Here is a 26,428-nt window from a genome sequence, read left to right on the forward strand (position 1 = left end):
CACAGGTAAAAAGTAGTCACTGTGACGTCAGTGCTCCTATTGTGGGCCTTTGTTACAAAGTGTCCCGTTTTAAGACTCTGACATAACAGTAGTTAATAGCAACAATACCCATGTGCATCTGACGATACCCACAAGATCATTGTGATCTAAGAACAGATGAAGTCCTTGCTTGTAATGTATGTAGTCTGGATTGAGGTCCAGCAGGCAACTATTATGTTCACAAGTTTGCATTACATCAGCATTAAAAACCATGATGTTATATTTGTAAGATTTACAACCAGCTATATTATATTCCTGTGATACTGTAGGTCCACTGAGGTAAGACATGGTACAGTCGGAAGGCTACTGGTGATTTAATGACAAATCTACACACAAGCACAAGGGTCTCTGTAATTTGTATACTCGGAATAGTTGTAAAAATAACTATAATTATGTCCCACGCATGGTCTATTTGTGAATCAGAAATCTCACGGGAAACTAAGACTTCCTTGGATTTACAAAAAAGTTAATTGACAGCATTAAAAAAAGCTCAACTGCATCTACCTCATGAAAGTAGATATTTATATCTACAAAGATTTCAAAAATAACGGCCAAAGCGGGGATTTACAACATGGTGCACAAGGTGCAGTGAGCCAGTCTGATCTGCCGTAGATGGGGAGGGTTGCTATCATATAAGAATTATAACACTGAAGCTCCAATCACTGTTACATGTCCATTTCCCTGTCTACCCTCAGTCTTCAGCTTCTCTGGGGTCAGATGAGTTCAAGTGTGTTTGTAGTCAGGGAACTGAATAGCCTTGGCTTTATCAGAGGCATTAGTATACCGTAAATTCCGGACTATAAACAGCAACTTTTTTCCCAGGCTTTGAACCTCGCGGCTTAAACAATGATGCGGCTAATATATGGATTTTTCCCGCTTAAAATTTTTTTTTCTACAAAAAAACACATTCTGTGACATGCTCAGTTTTGTGGCGGCATGAAGCTTTCATTAGACCAATGAAATTGCTGAACGGGTTAAGTTCAAACAACTTTTTTGTTTACTGTTTAGATTAAATCGAGCGCTCTCAAACTTCCCATCATTCTGATTACGGTAGTCATTTTGTCACCCTCATCATGGCAAAGACACGGAGAAATGCATATGATGCAGCTTTCAAGTTGAAGGCGATTGATCTGGCTGTTGGAAAAGGAAATAGAGCTGCTGCACGGGAGCTTGGTCTTAATGAGTCGATGATAAGACGTTGGAAACAGCAGCGTGAGGAATTGACTCAGTGCAAAAAGACAACTAAAGCTTACTGCAATTTTTTTTTTTTTTTACAAGCCGTGTTTTGTTAAAGCCTGTGTAAAGTTAATTTGTTTCAATGTACCGGTAGGCACCTGCGGCTTAGACATGTGCGGCTTATTTATGTTCAAAATAATAATATTTTTTAAATTCAGTGGGTGCGGCTTATATTCAGGTGCACTTAATAGTCCACAAATTACGGTAATCAAATATATATTTCACTATCCTTTACAGATACATTAAACCTTTCCCCAAAAAAGCTGAAAACAAAAGCATCCAGAAAAACAAACACCCAAACTACAACACATAATGTCTGCGTTCAACAGCCTGTAAGCTGCTGAAATAGAAGCCATGGTAACAAACAGACATGATGCCCTTCTGGGAAGCAGTTGACTCACTAACTGGGTAATGGCAGAACTACTGTGAAACAGTGAGTCTACCTTAGAAATCTGAACAAACAATTCTAGCTTTGGCCTACAAGGAATTGGCACCAAGCCAGGCCACACATGTCTATCACAACTGCCTGAAAGCACAGATTGCAACTACCTGAACACAAGGATGCCAAACCTTCAGTGAAAGAATAGTTTGAATGAGAGGACATTTCTCTGCAAACAGAAGTAACATAATCCTCATAAATATAACACTTGTGAGCTGTGGTTCGGTACAAAGACATTCAAAAATACAAAATCAACAAAATCTTGAAGACTGAAACAACCTGTCTGAAGGTATACCAACAGCTACAGTATGAGCAGGGTGGAGGGGGACCGTGCTGGGCACAGCAGTCTAGCAGCATGGCTCTCCTGCACTAGAACACTAGGAGATCAGAAGGAATGATTAGACCTAAAAACATTGATGGGGGCTGAGTGAGAGTGTAGACTGGGAGCAGGGGTAGGTGCCTCCAGGGGTGAGGGATAGATAAATGGTCACTGGGGTTGTATGTCGAGGGGCTTCGTCGCTTTAGCTCCTCTTCAGGATTCCTGTGGTACCACCCCAATCAGCTTCTGGCAAAGCGCCGTGGAAGAGACTGGAGAGAGAAACACACCATAAGTCACAATCACTGTGTAATCAGAAACAGACTACAATCATGCAGATAGGTCCAGAGAGTGCATTGAAGCAATTCATAACGGAAACTTACAGATAAACTGAAGGAGCCATTTGGGCTTGTTTTGCCACCAAACGCCAATGTAGTAGACTGGCACTCCAGTGGCAATGATGCCAAAGCCAATGGCACACTCCACAGGTGTTTTCCAGATGGACACCACGATAAGGAACATACAAGCCAGGACAAAACTGATAGGCAGCAGGATATTCACCTGGGGGAAATATTTAAATGTGACACTGAATAAATAAACCATGACAGACAAACACACGGACACTTCCGTTAACAAAATACACAGAGAATGACTGGATTCAAACTAAACCCATCTTGAGGGAATTAAAATAGGAAAATATTGTGAAATTGTATGACAGTAATTCGCAAAGCATCTTCATCTACTAAATGGAATATTTAAAATACAATATTTTGAAAGTAGAAGATAATATATAGCAAATGGACCTCTTTCATCAGTCTTACTATGGTAAATGCTTAAGGTTAAAACTCTGAGGAGGGTTAGATGTGAAATGCTGAGTAGAGAGGGAAGGGGAGTGTTTATGCACTATAGTCAAACTCTGATCAGAACACTGACTCACATCCAGCTGAATGTGGAGCATCGGACCAATAACTGACATTTTCAGAGGCTGCCAAACGCAGTCTGATGTTGATCCACACTAACTAAACGAGTACCAGCAAGCGGGTATATGAGAGCGAGATATTCAAAGGCAGAGAGTTGAATGGTCAATGTTGAAGAACCCTTCCAGCCCCTCCTTTATTGTGGCACAGAGCCACTGTAGGGTCATCTGTCCCAAACCCAGTCCCAACACAAACACACAGGACAGATTTATCTGTGATAGATAGAGATCTGAACTGTGCAGCGCTGGCCTCTTTCACTTCACTGCCTCTCTCGGCCACTCCCCTCATTAACACATCGCCATGTCAACCAGACAGATGGGTTCAGGCCATTATAGGTCCATTTTGGGGGCAGGCAGAGGACCCACAGTCACACAAAGGGTCTCTGTGTGTCCAACAGTCCTAGGGCGACTGTGTCAGTGCACATGCTGCTCTACCTTCTCTAGCCAGCAGCTCATGCCAATGGCAGGTCACACACTGCGGTCTATGCCGCCAAGTAACCAGTTCAAGCTCCTTCTTTTCTTTCTTCTTCTATCGTCCTCCCTCTCTCTCTCTGCGCTCTATTGGGCGACGATGACATGGACATCGATTAAGGCAGCCCCCGGCACTGCTCTGATTCGGAGGGGTTGGGTTAAGACACATTTTGCGGAAGACACATTTTGGTTGAATGAACTCAGATGTCCAACTGACTAGGCATCCCCCTTCCTTTGCAATGGTAAATCTTACTGTTGGCAGTAGCGCTGTAGGTTTTGATGAATAAACAAGTTGTGGGTGTGTCGACGCTTGGCCCCTCACTGGCCAATTGGAGCGTGCTCCATGGCTAAATATGTGGTTGCTTCAAGTAGTGTATTTACGAATATTATTCTGCTATAGCCTAGTCCGTTAAATAGCCTGCCCCATATTTGCTAAATATGTTGAACATTTTTGCAGTCTACATTTTTCTAATTGAATTGCTTCAATATGGAAATACATTGTTAAACATAGGCTAGAGCAGTGGTTCCCAAACTTTTTATATTCCCGTTCCCCTTCAAACATTCAACCTGCAGCTGCATACCCCCTCTAGCACCAGGGTCAGCACACTCTCAAATGTTGTTTTTTGCCATCATTGTAAGCCTGCCACACACACTATACGATACATTTATTAAACATAAGAATGAGTGTGAGTTTGTGTCACAACCCGGCTCGTGGGAAGTGACAAAGAGCTCTTATAGGACCAGGGCACAAATAATAACATAATAATCAATAGTTTTGCTCTTTATTTAATCATCTTACATATAAAACCTTATTCGTTCATCAAAAATTGTGAATAACTCACCACAAGTTAATGAGAAGGGTGTGCTTGAAAGGATGCACATAACTCTGCAATGTTGGGTTGTATTGGAGAGAGTCTCAGTCTTTTTCCACACACAGTCTGTGCCTGTATTTAGTTTTCATGCTATTGAAGGCCGATAATCCACTCTCACATAGCTACGTGGTTGCAAAGGGCATCAGTGTCTTAACAGCACAATTTGCCAAGGCAGGATACTCAGAGCGCAGCCCAATCCAGAAATCTGGCATTAAATTCAATTTTCACAGAACCGCTTGTTGCAAGTTCGATGAGGCTCTCTTGTTCAGATATCGGTAAATGGACTGGAGGCAGGGCATGAAAGGGATAATGAATCCATTTGTTTTGTGTCATCCATTTCTGGAAAGTACCTGCGTAATTGCGCACCAAACTCACACAGGCGCTTTGCTATTTCACATTGTCTGTAAACTTGAGTTAATTTCCACACAAAAAAGCATACAATGATGGAAAGACCTGTGTGTTGTCCTTGTTAATGCAGACAGAGAAGAGCTCCAACTTCTTAATCACAGCCTCAATTTTGTCCCGCACATTGAATATAGTTGCGGAGAGTCCCTGTAATCCTAGATTCAGATCATTCAGGTGAGAAAAAACATCACCCAGATAGGCCAGTCGTGTGAGAAACTCGTCATCATGAAAGAGGTCAGACAAGTGAAAATGATGGTCAGTAAAGAAAACTTTAAGCTCGTCTCTCAATTCAAAAAAACGTGTCAATACTTTGCCCCTTGATAACCACCACACTTCGGTATGTTGTAAAAGTGTTACATGGTCGCTGCCCATATCATTGCATGCTTTAACAATTTTCTGTACAGTTTTTTGTGCCTTTCCCCCCAGCATTGTCCCAGCCATATCCGCGGCAGCAGGAAGAACTAAGTCCTCCACAATAGCATGGGGCTTGCCTGTCCTAGCCACTCGGTAGCTCACCATTTAAGACGCTTCTAGACCCTTTTTATTAATGGTATCTGTTGCTTTTATACATGTCTTACTACTCGAAAGTCGTCTTAATTCTGGCTTATTTTTGAAATTGCCATGTTTTGTTTCAAAATGTCTGCGCAAGAGTGAAGGTTTCATCGAGTTGTGATATAGTACTTTTGCACATATAACACACTGTGGCTGAGGAAAGGTGAACCCCAAATCAATGTATTTCTCATCATATTTAAGCCGCTTCGATGGTCCAACGTTCCTGTCTGTTCGGTGCTTTCCCGGGTAAGGGGGCAGTAGCTCTTCGGCTGCATCAGATTCACAACTGTCAGTGTCCATGGTAGCTGGGTTAACAACAAATGTAGAATTACTGATGCTAGCATTGGATCTGCTCGTGGAAGCAGAACAACTTGTGTCGTCGACAGGTGCAGGTGTCGTACTGCTGGTAGTAGCAGTACTACCAGTAGAGCTGGTATGTGTCTCTATGGATCGGGCCTTACTTTTTTTAACCATTAATCAATTTTCGAGCAAATGGAATGAGCAGCAGCTACATTTTGCTACATTCACACCATTAGTAGAATTCCCGTGAGAGAGTAACGGTTAATGTGATTGGATGTTAATTATTCGACTAGGCTACTTGTATTTGACACTGTGTTATTTCCCTGAACACTAGATGGTTTCATTTTATTTTTGGCAGTGAAATGAGGCTACTAAGGTGAGAAAAAAATCTGACACAAATGTATAGCCCCGTTGGAAAATATAAATGGACTGTTTGAAAATGTGAAGAATTTTTATTTGGCTTACCCCCGACGGCATTGTGTGTGTATATAGGGACTAGAACTACTGTAAATTGCAGACATGGACATGCAAAATGTAGTCAATAATCAGATTAAATTCACTAGGCTATTGATAAGATATGAATAATTCTATTCAAATTCTATTAAAAATGTAAAACCGGTTTTAAATAAGCTATGTCTAAATACAGTTACAGGCACCATAATTGCTCCCCGTGGGATACAGGGGCAACTTAGAGATAAGATAAGGCAATTTAGAGGATTTTTCCCAGATCCAAATTTTTCAAAGAAGCTGGATAAAGATTCAGTACGAAGTTACCATATTTGCACTTGTCCAGATATAGCAGATGAAATTGCATTGCATTCGAGCCATGTACATACTCACCAAAAACCCATGGATGGTGAATCTTCCTAATAAATTAGTTTAAAAAAAATATATATATTTTTTAAACCAACAACAATATTTTCAAATAGGATCGGGTCAGATGCATGATATCACAAATGCTTATCTCGTTCCATGGCACTGTGCACACAAAGGCGTAAATGTTCAAATAAACCTACCATTAAAATGATAGACTGATAATTTCTTTGTCAGTGGGCAAACGTACAAAATCAGCAGGGGATCAAATACTTTTTTTCCCCTCATTGTATACAAAATACTAGGCTCCTGTCAATTGTATCGTTGCCTATGTTTGAGGCAGATAAAAAAAAAATCTAATTGCAATTGATATGGCATTATAGGAAGATTGAATAGTTTGGAGGAACGGGCGTGTCTTTGCTAATCAGACAAGTGGCGCGCTTGAAAATGAGGTTGGATAGCCTACTCGAACAAGAAAAATGAAGTACGCAAGTATTTGAATTGTGAATAATGAAAACACGAGGAAAAAATGTATATATTTATATATATATTTCAAAGCACTCTCAGTAGACCATTTAAAAGCCCTTTATTCATAGGCTACCTGGTTAATGGCCAGGATTAAAAGACACCTATGCGATGCTGCTAAACCAGGCTTGATTAAGGGGAGGGTAGGCATTCTTGTTTTTTAATCATATTAAACAAAATGAGAGGAAACTAACTGTTTATGTTTCTAAATACAAGATTCACTGGTACAAAATGCACATCTCTCTTCCATGGGCACTGTGCATCATGTCTGGATAGGCCTGTGTTCCGCTCTCACCATCCATGCCATTATCAACTGAGTTACCGTTAAGACCTGCATTTTGTGCGTCTTAAAACTTCCCACTAGCGCTGCATGAAATTGTCACTTTTGCACGTGTTTTTAAGGACATACTTCAAATATTGCCACCCCTCCCACCTCAGCGCAAGTGAACCGATGTTAGACAGGTAAACTGCTGAACCTGGCATTAGGGCTGGAAAATGCCAGTGTGACAGTTTTTACATGACTAAATTGAAAATGAATATGCGTCAGCCGCAAACAAAGAGCTCTCTCTCTGGTGCCTGATCAGTTGAAAACAGGTTAGAGACATTACACATATTCTCACCTTAATTGGTCGTTCCAGCTCAGGCTTCTTGTAGCGCAGCCACATCATGCCGATTATCGCCATGGCAATACAGAGCCAGTTGAAGAAACTGAAGAAGTTGATGACAGAGAAGATGTCGTTGGAGAAGGCGTACAGCAGCGTCATGAGGCACTGTGAGGGAAGTATGAGAGAGAGGTTTGTGAAAGTAGCACACAGCAGTGACTATTGTCGACAGCCATGAAAAATTGCTAATAATGACCATAATACTGAGCCTCAATCCTCAGGCTCAATGTTTGACTACAAGTTCCAATATTATGTTTTACTTAGCATATTGAATGATGAGAGCCCTCGATGGTGGGGCAGTTTTGAAAAGCACCTGGTCAGAGAGAGGTTACGTACTGTGAAGATGAGTGACGGCAGAGGGGTCAGCAGGTCGGGGTGGATCATGGACAGCAGACTGGGGAGGTGGCCTTCTCTTGAGCCCACAAAGAACAACCTGACAAAGAGAACTGGGGTTATAGTATTTATACATACACACAAACCAAAAGAGCATACTTGTACATAGCATTGGAGTTTGTGTGTGAATTAATAAGTGTAAGTCAAAGGAGTTTGGTGGGAGGAGCTATAGGAGGACGAGCTCATCGTAATGTCTGGAATGGAGTCAAACATGGCTTTATACGTTTTATACTGTTCCATTAATTCCATTCCAGACATTACACTGAGCCCATCCTCCTATAGCTCCTCCCACCAGCCTCCAATGGTGTAAGGGTGTGTGTGTTTGTGAGATACCTGGATGATGTGAAGAGAGAGCCATTAACAGAGCCGAAACAGGACAGTCCCACAAACACAGGGATGATCCAAGCCATGGGGCCCAGGTGGTAGTTTCCAAAGTCCTGAAGGACAGAAACACAAACAATATCAGCAAACAAAGTCTGTCTACCAGTCACTGGGCTGTGTGTACTGAGACACAGTGATGTACGTAACCTGATATTGAGTGTGTACAAGTGGAGACAGACGGTTCTGTACAGTATGTACAGGCTAATCTCGACACCATAAGGCCGTCATGAGAGACTAGTACAGGCTGGTTCAGTATGGGGGAGAACTCACCACAGCCACAGCCTCAGAGCTGAGCATCTCTTCTGGACTCAGAGTGGTGAAGTAGGCCAGGTTAGTCAGTACGTACACCACAGTGACGATGGGCAGGGAGATGATGATGGCACGAGGCAGGTTCCTGTGGGAGGGGGCAGTGAGTGGTTATAGAGTTTAACACGCCACCTCTGACATAATACTTCCTTTGATTACCTACGTCGGAAGAAAATCTGAAGTAATTCTAACTTTGAAACGGACTGACACAGGAATCGTGTTAACATAAAACATGCATGTACCAGCAATTCTTTTCAAATGCTAGGTAGTCATTCTTGACCAATAGTATGTTACAAGGAACATAGGGCGCGGTCCAAACACTTATAAGACACACCCTATCCCCTCAGCCCTCAAATTAAGTTGACACTTCTGATGACGTAACATGACGTCTGACGAGTATACACTTGCAGGGCAAGGGGCGAGGGAGGAAGGAATTATTTTTAAATGGACCACACAATCATCCCGCAATGACTGGGTTTTCAGCCACCGGTAGCTTGTGGGTGCTTTATATGCGCCACAGTCAATTATGAGTGCATGTCTACTTATATTAAATATATAATTATTAATATACGCCTACTGTATGATAGCTAGCAAATTAATTAGCAACTAACATTAGCCTGTCTAGCTGGAACTTCTGAAGAAGGAAAATGTTTTATTTCTACAATTTCCAAAAACATATTTACTTTTTACGTAGTAGCAAAATGTCTAACTTATTTGCATTCATTTTTACTTACACTTGTATGTTGACTTCTCCATTGTTGTTTTTAAGTTTTCGCAGACTTTTCTTAGCGGATGTACAATCGTCGTGGTTTGAATTATGTGGAGTTTCAGGCCCCGGAGTGAACATAATTGTACACTCGCAAAGCCGACTAAAAACGAGGGCTGAGGTTCTTACGTTGCAAACTTCCCTTGCTTGGCTGATCATTTGGACCACCCTCCAAAATGGCAATGGGGATTCCCCCAAGGGCATAAGGCAAGGATAAGTGGACGAGGGTGTGTCTTTTAAGTGTTTGGACCCCAGCCATAGAATAGTTTGGACACTCACTTGTAAGGTTCAATCATTTCTTCTGTAACGAAGTTCAAGTAATTCCTGCAAGGTAAAGAAGACATGGTTTAGATACACAGAGAGACAGTCAGAACAGAACACTGTGTGTAAATCTATTGTAACATAGACAGGCTGTGATTTCATTGAGGGTGAGAGGATATTAAACCATAGCTTTCATCTAACAAAACATAACACACAGTGGTAAAAAGACCAGGCGGGAGAGGATGGAGCGAGACTGTAACCAAAATTCCATCCACAGTTTTTATGCAAGTAAAGTCATCATATTTAAAGAAAATATGACAGCTGTGATGGAAACAGGAAGTTTTGGTACAATTTGGTAAATGCCGTCAGATAATTTGTTCATTTGACATAGTGGGATCTTTTGTGTCTGTAAAATTAATTATGCGAGAAATGGCGGTGGAAATGCCTTTATGCGCAAATATTGATGTAAACACCACCATTTGGAAGTCAACTTGAAACCACGTGATGACATGGTGTGTGTTCCTCACACTACGACTTGGGAAACCATGCAGTTTAAAATAGGATGCAGATGAAACAAGTTATGACCTTTACAGGGTGGTGAAAGTGCAAGATATGAGCTTGATGCTCCTTTCCAATAAAATATCAAGGGTCTTATTCTGGTGACATGATGATCAATGCTTGACTGCCATTTGGTAAATAAAAACATTCTCGCTCTTATCCATCATCGGGCGGCAGGTAGCCTAGTGGTTAGAGCATTGGGCCAGTAACCGAAAAGTTGCTAGATCGAATCCCCAAACTGACAAGGTAAAAATCTGTCGTTCTGCCCCTGAACAAGGCAGTTAACCTGCTGTTCCTAGGCTGTCATTGTAAATAATAATTTGTTCTTAACTGACTTGCCTAGTTAAATAAATTCATCATGTAGACTGGAGCTGTGTGCCAAGACCAGAGTAGGCACATTTGCTATTTAACTCAGCAGTTTGTGACAAAACTATCGGTAGAGTTGGAAATACAAATGGAAACACATTTTAATAATTTGTTCTTAACTGACTTGCCTAGTTAAATAAAAATGAATTCATCATGTAGACTGGAGCTGTGTGCCAAGACCAGAGTAGGCACATTTGCTATTTAACCCAGCAGTTTGTGACAAAACTATCGGTAGAGTTGGAAATACAAATGGAAACACATTGATTCAAGTTTGGTGGAAACACACCACTTGTGAGAAAATTCGCATATTTCATTTATGCAGATTTTTGAATATTTGCATGCAAATGTTGCCAATTGGATGGAAGCCTAGCTAGTGAGGAGAAAGCGGGAGAGGGACGGGGAAAGAGGGAGTGAACACCATGCATGGGGAGGATTAGTCTGAACAGACTTTTCAATTCACTTAGTAGAGTTCTTAATTAGTCAGTCCTCCTAAGAGGGGGTTTACAATGGGATTAGAAGGGAGGACAAAATGCTGGCCTAGTGTTCAATAGTCCTGGATGTCAGTCAAGTTCCAGTTCTCTGTACTTACCAGCCCCCATACGCAAACAGACCACTGTACAGGGCCAGACCAATGTTCCCAAAGTCGTAATTTGAATTCTTGAAAGAATTTTCTGGTAGGAGGTTGACTGTGTCACCTGGAAGGAGAGAAAGGGAGTTGGAAAGGTAATCCAAAGTTGACTGATTCATTGAAGACAAAGTGGACAGAATCAGTATCCCTATGAATTGTGTCAGAGCAGGGTCCTGGAATGATAAAACACTAGATAACAAATGCACCATGATCAACTTGAAACCGTTGAAATAGTGCAGGGCTAGACAAATGTACCCAGACAAAATATCACTAATATAATTTAGAGCTTGTTCAAAAGGCTGTGAGCATGCGTGGTTTAAAACCTGTTAGGGCTAGGGGGCAGTATTTACACGGCCGGATAAAAAACGTACCCGATTTAATCTGGTTATTACTACTGCTCAGAAACTAGAATATGCATATAATTATTGGCTTTGGATAGAAAACACCCTAAAGTTTCTAAAACTGTTTGAATGGTGTCTGTGAGTATAACAGAACTCATATGGCAGGCAAAAACCTGAGAAGATTCCAAACAGGAAGTACCCTCTCTGACCATTCCTTGGGCTTCTTGGCTCTGTTTATTGAAAATGTAGGATCTTTGCTGTAACGTGACACTTCCTATGGCTCCCATAGGCTCTCAGAACCCTGGAAAAAGCTGAATGATGTAATTCCAGCCGCTGGCTGAAAAACTTTAGCGCATTTGGATGGTGGTCGATCAGAGGACCATCAGACTGAGGCGCGTGCACGGGGCGACCTCATGTTTTTACTTTCTCTCTCTTTGAACTAAAACACAGATTCCCGGTCGGAATATTATCGCTTTTTTACGAGACAAATGGCATAAACATTTATTTTAAACAGCGGTTGACATGCTTCGAAGTACGGTAATGGAATATTTAGAATTTTTTTGTCACAAAACACGTCGGGCGCGTAACCCTTATTTACCCTTTCGGATAGTGTATTGAACGCACGAACAAAACGCCGCTATTTGGATATAACTATGGATTATTTGGGACCAAACCAACATTTGTTATTGAAGTAGAAGTCCTGGGAGTGCATTCTGACGAAGAACAGCAAAGGTAATACAATTTTTCTTATAGTAAATCTGACTTTGGTGAGGGCTAAACTTGGTGGTTGTGTAAATAGCTAGCCGTGATGGCTGGGCTATCTACTTAGAATATTGCAAAATGTGCTTTCACCGAAAAGCTATTTTAAAATCGGACATAGCGAGTGCATAGAGGAGTTCTGTATCTATAATTCTTAAAATAATTGTTATGTTTTTTGTGAACGTTTATCGTGAGTAATTTAGTAAATTCACCGGAAGTTTGCGGGGGGGGTATGCTAGTTCTGAACGTCACATGCTAATGTAAAAAGCTGGTTTTTGTTATAAATATGAACTTGATTGAACAAAACATGCATGTATTGTATAACATAATGTCCTAGGGGTGTCATCTGATGAAGATCATCAAAGGTTAGTGCTGCATTTAGCTGCGGTTTTGTTTTTTGTGACATTATATGCTAGCTTGAAAAATGGGTGTCTGATTATTTCTGGCTCGGTACTCTGCTGACATAATCTAATGTTTTGCTTTCGTTGTAAAGCCTTTTTGAAATCGGACAGTGTGGTTAGATTAACGAGAGTCTTTAAAATGGTGTAAAATAGTCATATGTTTGAGAAATTTAAGTAATAGCATTTCTAAGGTATTTGAATAACGCGCCACAGGATTCCACTGGCTGTTACGTTCGTCCCACATATCCTAGAGAGGTTAAACTTTAATCTAGAGGTTAACCGATTAATCGGCATGGCTGATTAATTAGGGCTGATTTCAAGTTTTCATAACAATTGGTAATCTGCGTTTTTTGGATGGCGATTATGGCCGATTACATTGTAATCCACGAGGAGACTGCGGGGCAGACTGACCAACTGTTACACAAGTGCAGCAAGGAGCCGAGGTAAATTGCTAGCTAGCATTAATCTTATCTTATAAAAAACAATAAATCTTAACATAATGACTAGTTAAACTACACATGGTTGATGATATTACTAGTTTAACTAGCTTGTCCTGCGTTGCATAATCAATGCGGTGCCTGTTAATTTATCATCGAATCACAGCCTACTTCGCCAAACGGGTGATGATTTAACAAGCGCATTTGCGAAAGAAGCACAATCATTGCACCGATTTACCTAACCATAAACATCAATGCCTTTCTTAAAATCAATACACAAGTATATTTTTTTTAAACCTGCATATTTAGTTAAAAGAAATTCATGTTAGCAGGCAATATTAACTAGGGAAATTGTGTTACTTCTCTTGTATTCAGTGCAAGCAGAGTCAGTGTATATGCAGCAGTTTGGGCCGCCTGGCTCATTGCTAACTGTGTGAAGACCATTTCTTCCTAACAAAGACCATAATTAATTTGCCAGAATTTTAAATAATTATGACATAACATTGAAGGTTGTGCAATGTAACAGCAATATTTAGACTTAGGGTTACCACCCATTCAATAAAATACAGAACTGTTCCGTATTTCACTGAAAGAATAAACGTTTTGTTTTCGAAATGATAGTTTCTGGATTTGACCATATTAAATGACCAAAGGCTCATATTTCTGTGTGTTATTATATTATAATTAAGTCTATGATTTGATATTTGATAGAGTAGTCTGACTGAGCGGCGGTAGGCAGCAGCAGGCTCGTAAGCATTCATTCAAACAGCACTTTCCTGCGTTTGCCAGCAGCTCTTCGCAATGCTTGAAGCACAGCGCTGTTTATGACTTCAAGCCTATCAACTCCCGAGATTAGGCTGGCAATACTATAGCGCCTATAAGAACATCCAATATTCAAAGGTATATGAAATACAAATGGTATAGAGAGAAATAGTCCTAAAATGCCTATAATAACTACAACCTAAAACTTCTTAACTGGGAATATTGAAGACTCATGTTAAAAGGAACCACCAGCTTTCATATGTTCTCATGTTCTGAGCCAGGAACTTAAACATTAGCTTTTTTTACATGGCACATATTGCACTTTTACTTTCTTCTCCAACACTGTGTTTTTGCATTATTTAAACCAAATTGAACATGTTTCATTATTTATTTGAGACTAAATTGATTTTACGTATTATATTAAGTTAAAATAAAAGTGTTCATTCAGTATTGTTGTAATTCTCATTATTACAAATATATATATATATATAAAAATCGTCCGATTAATCGATATCGGCCTTTTTTGTCCTCCAATAATCGGTATCGGTCGACCTCTACTTCAATCCCCTACCATCAACAGTAATGGGGAATTCACTGATTCCACAACTCAGGAGGCTACCTGTTTTTTTTTTTTTTTTAAATAAGAAAAACAAGGCAAATGTGAAGTGTATGCCTGAGGGAACACACCAAGGATGGACATTCCAACAGTGCCAGCTGGCCCAAAGAGCCAGACATTCTCTGAACAAACAATTCCCAGAGTGTTGTTTCAGACAGGGGCCAGCTGGTACTGTTGGAATGTCCATCCTTGGTGTGTTCCCTCAGGCATACACTTCACATTTGCCTTGTTTTTCTTATAAAAAAAAAAAAAAACAGGTAGCCCCCTGAGTTGTGGAATCAGTGAATTCCCCATTACTGTTGATGGTAGGGGATTAAAGTAGAGGTCGACCGACTCTAAGCCTAAAGCCTGCATGACATCCCAACATGGTAAGGATCTTCCCAAAGTTCTGCAACGTCAGCTAGTACACTGAAACTCTATGACACAAATATATTGGTTGCGCGCCCTCCACTTCTTACCAGCGTGAGTCAAGGTGCAACCAAAGAATGTAATCATAATTGAAAAGGAAAATGCTCAACGCTCGCTCACCATTAAGAATTCATTGTTTTATTTAAGCAAAGTTAAAATAAACTTTTCGGCCTTCAATGGCCTTCAGCAGAATAATCAGAACAAGGGAATGGGCAAGTTCATAAAGGGCATGGGGAAGACAATTAGGAAGAAAACGCTATTCAGCTGGTGGTGCAAATGAAAGAGAGTGTGGTAGACTATACAGGTTGGTCCTCAGGGTGATGGGTACTGTGGTCAATGTCTCCCATCTGTTTTGTGGACGTGTACATTCAAGAAGTCCAGACCTCCCTCGTCATGTTCCATAGTGAAATGCAGGTGTCCCGAGTTGCAGGTTAGCGAAGTTTGGTACAATCCTTATGCCCATGGCTTTCCTCTCTCCACTGCAGGAAGTAGGCATCGTCAAGGATGGCACCAAACTTCACAACTGAGTTCGTTGTCCGTAGCTTATGCCTGCCTGCCTGCCCATACCATAACCCCACCACGGGGAACTCTGTTCACATCAGCAAACCGCTCGCCACACGACGCTATACACGCCATCTGCCTGGTACAGTTGAAACCGGGATTCATACGTGAAGAGCACGGTTCTCAAGGGTGCCAGCAGCCATCGAAGATGAGTATTTTCCCACAGAAGTCGTTCACGATGCAGAACTGCAGTCAGATCAGGTCCCTGGTTTCTGACAGTTTGTGCAGAAATTCTTTGGTTGTGCAGTCTCGGACGATCCCAAAGGTGAAGAAGCTGGATGTGGTCCTGGGCTGGTGTGGTTACGCGTGGTCTGCGGTTGTGAATCTGGTTGGACGTACTGCCAAATGGTTTTTCACTATTAACCCCCATCTTTATCACTAGAAAAGGTACATCTACAAACCCCACTAAGATAAGGCTAACCTTTGAATCCTTTTCTTTGTTTTCTTTGTCAAGAGAGATACTGGCTTGGCCCACAGCACTAGGTTCTCCTAGTTTGGAGCCAGCTGTATTATTTGGGCAAGATAAAAGTGGCCTAGTAGTTTAAAACTTCTTAATACAATATCAGTGGATAGATAACAGCAACTTTTTATTGGTCACATACACATAAACTCAGCAAAAAAAGAAATGTCACTTCACTGTCAACTGCGTTTATTTTCAGCAAACTTAACGTGTAAATATTTATGAACATAACAAGATTCAACAACAGAGACATAAACTGAACAAGTTCCACAGACATGTGAATAACAGAAATTGAATAATGGACAAAGGGAGGGTCAAAATCAAAAGTAACAGTCAGTATCTGGTGTGGCCACCAGCTGCATTAAGTACTGCATTGCATCTCCTCCTCATGGACTGCACCAGATTTGCCAGTTCTTGGTGTGAGATGTTACCCCACCCTTCCACCAAGGCACCTGCAAGTTCCCATTCATTTCTGGGGGGAATGGCCCTAGCCCTCACACTCCGATTCAACAGGTCCCAGATGTGCTCAATGGGATTGAGATCCGGGCTCTTCGCTGAACATGGCAGAACACTGACATTCCTGTCTTGCAGGAAATCATGCACAGAACAGCACAACCTGATGAAGATATCCCAGAAGCCTTGTACATCTTCAGGTTCCACAGGAAGATATTATTCAGTCACAGGTGTAAGCCACATCCAAGTACTTATAAGTTCCGACACAGGGGTCGCCGAACACGGAGTTGGATACCTTGTGGCATTGTCATGCTGGAGGGTCATGTCAGGATGAGCCTGCAGGAAGGTTACCACGTGAGGGAGGAGGATGTCTTCCCTGTTACGCACAGCATTGAGATTGCCTGCAATGACAACAAGCTCAGTCCAATGATGCTGTGGCACACCGCCTCGGTGTAAAGCTCATTCCTTCGACGATAAACGCGAATCCGACCATCAACCCTGGTGAGACAAAACCGCGACTCGTCAGTGAAGAGCATTTTTTGCCAGTCCTGTCTGGTCCAGCAACAGTGGGTTTGTGCCCATAGGTGATGTTGTTGCCAGTGATCGTGAGGACCTGCCTTACAACAGGCCTACAAGCCCTCAGTCCAGCCTCTCTCAGCCTATTGCGGACAGTCTGAGCACTGATGGAGGGATTGTGCGTTCCTGGTGTAACTCGGGCTGTTGTTGTTGCCATCCTGTACCTGTCCCGCAGGTGTGAGGTTCGGATGTACCGATCATGTGCAGCTGTTGTTACACGTGGTCTGCCACTGCGAGGACAATCAGCTGTCCGTCCTGTCTCCCTGTAGCGCTGTCTTAGGCGTCTCACAGTACGGACATTGCAATTTATTGCCCTGGCCACATCTGCAGTCCTCATGCCTCCTTGCAGCATGCCTAAGGCACGTTCACACAGATGAGCAGGGACCCTGGGCATCTTTCTTTTAGTGTTTTTCAGAGTCAGAAGAAAGGCCTCTTTCGTTTCCTAAGTTTTCATAACTGACCTTAATTGCCTACCGTCTGTAAGCTGTTAGTGTCTTAACGACCGTTCCAGAGGTGCATGTTCATTAATTGTTTATGGTTCATTGAACAAGCACGGGAAAGAGTGTTTAAACCCTTTACAATGAAGATCTGTGAAGTTATTTAGATTTTTACGAATTATCTTTGAAAGACAGGGTCCTGAAAAGGGACGTTTCTTTTTTTACTGAGTTTATTTAGCAGATGTTATTGCGGGTGTAGTGAAATACTTGTGTTCCTAGCTACAACAGTGCAGTAGTATCTAACAACTCACAACAGTACACACAAATCTAAAAGTAAAATAATGGAATTAAGAAATATGTAAATATTAGGAAGAGCAATGTCGGAGTGGCTTGACAGGTAGATACTAGTGGCAGTTACATGATTAGCCACAGGGAGACTATGTGGGAATTTGATTTTGATTTGATACCTAGTCAGTTGTACAGAGAGGTGTGGGGGGCTGCCTTAATCAACATCCACGTCATCGGTGCCTGGTGAACAGTGGGTTAACTGCCTTGCTCAGGGGCAGAACAACAGATTTTTACCTTGTCAACTCTGAGATTCGATTCAGCAATCTTTCGGTTACTGGCCCAACGCTCCTACCCGCCAGGAAGTGGACGTATGTGTGTTGTATTTGGGGATGGGTTAAAGTTGGTCACAGCAGCACAATGAGCAGCTGGGTCAGGTTGTAAATAAACCATTAAGAGATCCCGTTACAATACTGACTACCGTTCCTTCAACTGAGCCAGCAGAAAGAAATGTGACGGCAAAACTATTGCAGGGCTGCCTATTTCATAAGCAGCCAAGGGGAGATGTACTGAGACAGAGATGTACACATGAAAAACACACATTAAAGACACGCAGACAAGGAATGTCCCTACAGAGCCTTCTGACTGGCTCCAAAAGACAAACAAAAACACTTTTGATTGAAAAGGAACTGGACTATTGCAGTAGCCTAATCAGATTCGTTTTTAACAATCCTGTTGCCATTAACCTGCTTGAGCCTATTGCCAAATGAAGGAATGACCCAGAATCTTATACATAATCCGTTTACCCTAGGTGACTGCCCAGTATAGACAACAGGTGGTTTAAAATGCACTGAAGTGAGCATGTCTCTCAGTCAGGAAAAGAGAAAAAGGACAAGAGGAGCATTCATTTGACCTCTGTCGTTAGATGTATCACTCCAACCCAGTGGCGTCCCACCCAGATAAGACAAGACCAGACCAGAGCAGTCCAACTCTGAAAGAGCCTCCTCCATACCACAGCCATGAGCTGGCAGCAGGAGGACCATGATAATTCGATGCATGCTATTTCACAACACTGAGTTTGTCAGAGAGCAATATAACTATCACACGCACACATTCCGACAGACAAAGAAATACAGATATAGACACACTTAAGTAATTTAGCAGATGCTCTGACACAGAGGGACTTACAACAAGTTCATTCAAGTAAAGACAACCATGATCATTGCAAGTAAAACCTTCATCAAAAATTGCCTCTATTAGAAAGATCAGTCCGTGTAAGAATGAACAAGAAACAATTAAGTGTTTAAAGTTGCTGTTTTTTGTGAAAACGTTTTGAAAAGCAGACGGTAACCAATGATCATTGGGGCCTACAAGAGATGAATTTACAAATCCATTGTGAGAAAACGCCCATCTGACATTACATTTACATTTAAGTCATTTAGCAGACGCTCTTACCCAGAGCCACTTACAAATTGACATAAGCCCCTCACCAACTTCCACTCCCACCCAGCACTAACATATTGACCCTACAGACACCCATAGCGCTTCTTTATTTAAATATATTTTTCCCCCTTAGAGCCTGCCATTCATCTGTCTGTGACCACTGGAAGAGTCAGACAGGACCATGCAGATGGAGGAGAGGAGAGTGGGGCTGCTGTTGAAGACAGAAGATAGAAAGCCGGGAAACCATATTTAACTCTGAATTATTGCTAGTATTAAATCTACCTAGCCGCATTATAGTGTCTGACAAAAATAGCTAAAAGTCCACCACCAATGTTACGATTGATTCAATCTAGTCTGGTGCTTTAAGCAAGAGCTCCCCCACTGGACAAGGATGTCAGTTCAACATCTAGTTTTGATTTACATTCGGTTGAGATGTCAACTAATGTGAATTCAATGTGAAATCAACAAAACATTTCACCATGCCATTGGATTTAGGTTCAAAGTTGGGTGAAATAAAACACAAAATGCCCTTACGTTGATGACTTTTTACAAATCCAATGAGTTTTCATCGTTGATTTAACGTCATCACATTGATTTCTTGAAAAATCAATGTTGAAATGACATGGAAACAATGCTGATTAAACCAGTTTTTGCCCAGTGCTCTGGCCTGCAAATAAATTCTCTCTCATACACTTCACCCTTAACTTCATGTGCCAGCTCAACTTCAAATGCATCCAAACATACAACCAGAAGAGGGTAAAGAGATGTGATAACAAGGAGGCCAACAGGAAAGAACAGGACCATCCATGGTTACACAGCAGGCCATGACTACACATATTCACCCAACAGAGGGTATCTGGACCCTAAGGGCACAGGGTTACCTGGGAAAGGTTAGCAGTCTCAGAAACGGTTCCCTGAGCAGCATTGCAAATGTATGCACCTTAGACATTGCAGTCTTGGTACACTGAAGGAGGGGGGGCTTGCCTCTGGTAAGTAGGGTGGCACCTCTGTAAGCTGTTTAGTTAAGCTTGAATCACTCATTTGCCCCCATGCACTAACCACACACTTCTGTAAAGGAATTCTCATTTGCTAACTTGCTACAGTAAAACATCAGGTTACAAAATCTCAGGCATCTCCAGGACAAAGGTTTTAAAAAGTGCAATTCCTTGCACTTCAACAGTACCTTTTATTCTAACATAATTACTTTTACATAACATTAAATTAGTCTGACTGGAAGACTTGTTTGTTTTCCTTCAAGGTGGCCCATAAGCCCAGTCTGGGCACTGAATCAGTCCACACTGATCTCTCAATCAGTACTGACTGGCCCTCAGCTCTCCTTCCTGCCGCAGGACAATGGAGTAGTGTTTTACTGTTGGAACATGATAACGTTGTTTTTTATGCCTCTCATTTGGGCTGAACATCTTAATTGGACCAAAACACTAGTGGATTGAATGGTGATGTCTGTTTGACTTATATCACTTAAAGTTAATGATCTTAATCGTATGAAAATAACTTTCCTTAGGATCCCAGTTGGGACCCTTGAGTTGGGAACAGGATGGGTATAATATTGATTATTTGTTTGCCATTTCTTTTATCCATTCTGTTCTTACTTTGTGAAACATGAGGTGTTTTTCCTGGTTCTGTGATTGCAGCAGCTTCCTGTGCTCTCAAAGACTGACTCATGTTTAAGCTGCTGAGATATGAAGCTGCCTTTGTGCGTCTAGAAATTATAGGGCGTATTTGATATTGCTCATAATTATTTTATTTTTTTTGTGCACATGATTCTTCAAGATATAGTGTCTTATAAGCTCATATGAAACTGAAATAAAATAAATCATGATAATGCTTGATCCTGCTAGTCAACAGGAAGAAGACTTCTATTTGCCAGCGCCCAGTTTTTTTAAGTTACCTATCGGATAGGATTAAATGCATAACAATGAAATGAATAGAACGGATGAATCATTGACTTGAATGGGGACTCATGTTCTTTACATTCTATTTCTATACATTTAATCCTATCCGATAGCCAAAATCCGGATAGATAACTTTAGAAAATCTGGGCCCTGGGCTAAGACAGTTACTTCACTCTCTTGGGGACACCCTCCATCTATGGGGAAACACCTTATTGGCAATGAAGGCCACACCAACTTCCTGCACTGGATCACCTGACACATCGTTATTGGGCCTGACTTAAAATATATATATAACAATATATGCCATTTAGCAGACACTTTTATCCGAAGCAGGAATCGGACCCACTACCCTTGCTTTACAAGCGCCAATCTCTACCAACTGAGCTACAAATGACCACTTTTCCTGTTGCATGGCACTTTATGGCTTGTCTGTTTAGTTTTTACTGTGTACCACCTCCTGTAAAGTGCATTATGATGAGTGTGTTAGTGGTTTTGTGCGGCTGTATCTTACCTTTGCCAATCTTCACAAAACCAATAATGATGATGAGGCCCAAGGCAAAGAGCTTGGCAGCTGCAAAGGCATCCTGGACCCGCGTGGCTGCCTTCACACTGTAGCAGTTTATAGCAGTCAACAGCACTGGGGAAAGACAGAGAAAGAGACAGTGTGTGAGAGTTATGCCTTTTTATTACTGTCTACATGAATGAGCTAAAAAAAACTACAAAAATTCTCCCACCTTTTATAAGCTCAGTAAGATCAATAAATCCTGCTGAAGGTACTAAATGTTCGCGTAGCATCCACTCAGCACGCACAGCGGGACCCTGAGGCTAGGGTTGGGAAACCCCAGCACCCAGCCCACATTATATATGTGATCGGGTGGCAGGTAGCCTAGCGTTTAAGAGTGTTGTGCCAGTAAACTGAAAGGTTGCTGGTTCGAACCCCCAGAGCCAACTAGATGAAAAATATGTTGATGTGTCCTTGAGCAAGGCACTTCACTCTAATTGCTCCTGTAAGTCGCTCTGTATAAGAGCGTCTGCTAAATAACTAAAATGTAAATGATCAGTGAGCTGGACCGCTGTGAGGTGTGTCATGTGGCACAGAGGGTGGAATAGTTCAGAGACCCAGTAAACAGATTCTAGTTGGAATAAAATCAAGGCCCTCCCCCTGTCCCTCTGACTCCCCATTAAAAAAGATTAACTAACAAACACTTCAAAGAACCATAAATAAAATCAGCCTGGGCAACCAAACAGAACAAAGAGGGCCTGTGTGGGAGTACAGTATAGATTGGGAGGAATGGCACACACACAGACACAAAAACACACACTCACACTGAGAGTGACAATGAGAGAGCAGACCTGCTGCCACTGGGATCAGAGTAAAGGGACTACCAAGGCAAAAAGGCTTCAGTCTCAGCCTCCTAAACAAATGACATGGACTGAACCTGAGGTTTCAACCCACAACCCGCTAAAGAAGCCGGGCAGAGCCAGCCAGGGGGCCACTGTGTTAAACCTCACTACTGTGGACCTATACATTAAACTAAAGCACGGCGACCTAATAACTACTAAACACCAAATCAATCACTGGAACAATAACACAGTCGGTCAGACAAACATCCTAGCCTAGCACAACTCAATGGATTAGCAAAACTGCACGGAACAGTATTGTGGATAATAGAAGCTTAGCTATCCTGACTGACCATGTCAACTCTAGAGTCTAGACCAACAACATCCTGGCTTCAACCCTATCTCTAATCTATATATGTGCCCTGGTTTGGCTGCCCCTCTATCTCAGTCTCTATCATGTGGTCACTGTTGGGGATTACACGCTCAGAAAAGGGATTAGAGACTAGCGCAGGCACTATACCATATGACATTCACACACACATTCCTGCACCTTAATCAGGCATTCATACCAGTGGAGGCTACGAAGGGGAGAACGGCTCATAATAATGGCTGGAATGGAGTCAATGGAGTGGTATCAACCACATGGTTTTCATGTTCGATACCATTCACTCCATTCCATCCACTCTACTCCATTCCAGCCTTCATTATGAGCCATCCTCCCCTCAGCAGCCTCCACTGATTCATACCCCCAACAGAGAAATGTATGCTGCAAGAGAGATGGGTCCAAAAGGGGCAAAAGTCTGTAACAGAGAACTGGAATTGGAGTGCAGAAAGAAAAGTCTGCTTGAGATAACTAGCAATCTCCACAATGTGAGAATGTTTTTGATTTGTTGGCTAATTAATGCAGAGCTCAAACTAATCCACCCATAATCCCAACTGGCTAACTACTATCCAACACTGCACAACAGTAGTGCTGAGCGATTAGTGCTTTTTGAGGTCTGTTCGGTTTTGGTTCGATTATAAAAAAAATAAGGTTTTCTATTTCGGTTTCTATTATATAGGTTGAATGCTGTAACACAGAATAAAACAATAAAAGTCCCATGATGGTAGTGACTGTCCATTACTGCTTATCACTTATTAACCATCATTTATTCACATACTTTCATCAAATATTCCAGTTGTGTATATTATTACATTTGTTTTATTTGATGACTTTTTTTATTTCATTCCAAGTCATCATCTCATCCCTATAGAGCTGCTGCATATGCGGATTGACAAAAATCACTATTTTGTAGTACTCCAAAGTAAATAAGGCATGCTTTTATGACTGCTGAATACCAACTATTAATCACTTAGATCATGTATTTTCAGGTAGATATACTTTACCTCGCGAAGCAACAGCTGCTCTCTATATCCCCTCACGATCGTGCATTCTTCTGCCTCTTCCGTAGCAGGCAGAAAATAAACACAGACTACAAATGCGTTTTATGCGCTAAACTATGTAGAATATTGGCTTGTTGGAAACTACAACATCATACAGTTCAGGCTGGATCTGATTTATCTCTAGAGAAACTGTGCCATGTGTGCATTAAGCTCACCGAAAAAAACGGAACAAATTTCAAATAATTGTACCGACTTTGGTCAATTTGTTGTTTAAAAAACGAAAAAGAATCATCGTTCAGCACAACACAACAGCCATGCCTGTTACAGACTAGACTAGCCAACATCTACGTGTAGAACTTCAGAGTGCCACCTGATTCACAAAAACATTTATAGACCAACTCTTACTGAATGTATAGGCCTATAAGCTGTCCAAATTGGTTCGTTGGAGAAGACAAGATTGTTCAATTGTATACCAGAGCATATGATATCAACAAAGTGATAAAGGATAGTGTCAAAACGTAATATATCTCTTCATCATACTGATATTAAACATAGTGAGTCACATCACACGCCTTTATTTTATTATTACTGTCGTTTATACCCCGCGCAATAAGGGTCCATGAGAATAATGTGCGCAAGATGTGTAACTGAATTAATGTTATTTGCATATTATGGGAAAACAATAATTTATTGTAGATGATGTTTTATATTTGTATTGTATTTACATTTTTTCCCTTATTTTAATTTTAATTGTTTATTATCTGGAGAGAAATAAAATGTCCATGTGAGTGTGATCAGATCATATGGCGCCTGGGTAATGCTGCCAAAACCCCGGCCTCTGCCGACCAAAGATGATGAAATAACGCGCTATTTTTTCAACAGTTCCATTCAACGACAGTAGACCGAGCCTACAGAGTTTCCGTTTGGGTGAGTGCGCTCTGCCAAGAGAACAGTGTCGCAGTGAGTAGGCATAGGCTACCTGTTTTCAAGATTTTGGCACCATATATCAACATAGTCCAGGAAATTACAACATTACGTTTCATTAAAATTACTTTTATAAAACAGTGTCTGTTGGAAGATACATTTGCATACTACGAAATCCTGACGTGGCGCCATGGATGCAACGTGTGTAACAACCACCTGATATAGTAGCACTGAGTTAGAGAATAGTACATTTAATCAGATTGGCTACTTACAGATGCAAAGACAGGCGATCAACTTCGCTCCATTCTCGGGTACAGGGCAGTCAGGGAAGATTGGCTTGAGAAGGTAGGTAGCGAAGACGTACGCGACAATGTACTGCGATGACGGGCGGATGATGAGCAACTCGATCCACAGTTTCAGGAAAGCCGGCAGGGAACCATACACTTCAAGGATGTAAGCATAGTCTCCACCTGATTTTGAAATAGTGGTGCCCAGCTCAGCATAACACAGTGCTCCTATGGTTGAGAACACACCACACACTGCCCAAACGACAAGGGACAGTCCGACGGACCCGGCTTCCTTCACCACTCCAGTCGGGGTCACAAAGATACCCGAGCCGATGATGGTACCCACTATTATAGCTACGCCATTCACCAGGGTAATGGTTCTTTCTAGGACAACCTTCTCTTCCCCGGGTACCTTATCCGGGCTTCCCATTCGGCTTGAGTTTCCATTCTCTCCTCCGACTGGAGAGAGCATCTTCTCCGTAACCTCCTTGTCTTCCACATCCCGTTCGGCTGACGAATTGGAATATCTTTTCTTTAAACTTGACATTGCTAGCTCCTGTGGGGACACGGATTTTGCTTGGTGTCTGTCTCTCCTTGTTTTTTTTTCTTCTCCAATTTAATGTTGATGATCCTGTCTGTCGCTCCTGAAGCGCAAAGACACGATGCTGACACAGAAACACATGCTCTGTGCTGTGTCAACGGAACTCTGTGTATAAAGGATTTTAGTAAAGCTTCATGGTCTGTCTAGGACAGCCTCTTCCTTTTCTCCTTTCATGACAGCGTCACAAATCCACCCCACATACTGCTCAATGCGAGACCCAAGCTTTTGCGCCATCTAGTGATGCTTTGGCCTCAAAGGATGTCTCAGACAGGGCCAAACTGCCAGACTAGCTGAACTGGTTTTATTGGTACTCTCAAGGCATTAGTGAATTGTAATACTAGAAAGGGCATTGTGGCGAAGAAACAGTATGTGCCTCTTTCTCCACAAATGCGCTCACTATCTCCCGCCAATCCGTGCGAATTAATTGTTCCATGGTGTGAATTGTTTTCCCTTTGTTTATTAATGTTTATCCACTATCCCGTTATTCCGTGCCATTTCCAGTAATTTCTCATAGTTCATATTATTACATTCATTTAGCCTACGGCTGTATTTCTTTAAGTGGACACGTTATTTGGATAGCTCACAAACTGTGCTACGGTTTATTTAATTATATTTACCAGTTTTCAGTCCATTTCTTAATTGTCTTTGGTTTGGAGTGCTTCATGTGTGCATGATAGCCTATTTATTTATTTTAACTTTTTGGATTATATAATTTTTTGTATTGCTAGGTAGACTATTATTACTGTACTGTTTGAGCCAGAAACACAAGCAATTC

General features: G+C 41.6%; 1 protein-coding gene across 1 annotated transcript; it reads right to left on the bottom strand.

Moving 5' to 3' along the window:
* Window positions 1-1,402: 1,402 nt before the first annotated feature.
* On the bottom strand, window positions 1,403-26,025 carry LOC115151845 (large neutral amino acids transporter small subunit 1). Its single transcript, XM_029696135.1, has 10 exons — window positions 25,038-26,025; window positions 21,629-21,754; window positions 11,227-11,332; window positions 9,732-9,776; window positions 8,651-8,774; window positions 8,333-8,436; window positions 7,943-8,039; window positions 7,565-7,714; window positions 2,414-2,591; window positions 1,403-2,302 (listed from the first exon to the last, which is right to left on the bottom strand). Exons 1-10 carry the CDS (start codon window positions 25,597-25,599, stop codon window positions 2,247-2,249), a joined length of 1,548 nt encoding a protein of 515 aa, XP_029551995.1. The 5' UTR covers window positions 25,600-26,025; the 3' UTR covers window positions 1,403-2,246.
* Between the last annotated feature and the right edge of the window lie 403 nt (window positions 26,026-26,428).

The sequence above is a fragment of the Salmo trutta genome, chromosome 17 (assembly GCF_901001165.1).
Source record: "Salmo trutta chromosome 17, fSalTru1.1, whole genome shotgun sequence".
Taxonomy (NCBI): Eukaryota; Metazoa; Chordata; class Actinopteri; order Salmoniformes; family Salmonidae; genus Salmo; species Salmo trutta.

Excerpts from the sequence above, each read along its gene's own strand:
- LOC115151845 (XM_029696135.1), bottom strand. The coding sequence starts at position 25,599 with ATGTCAAGTTTAAAGAAAAGATATTCCAATTCGTCAGCCGAACGGGAT. Across the intron at positions 11,333-21,628 it reads TTTTGTGAAGATTGGCAAAG|GTGACACAGTCAACCTCCTA; the intron begins GTAAGATACAGC and ends CTCTCCTTCCAG. Across the intron at positions 2,303-2,413 it reads ATGGCTCCTTCAGTTTATCT|TCTCTTCCACGGCGCTTTGC; the intron begins GTAAGTTTCCGT and ends TTCTCTCTCCAG.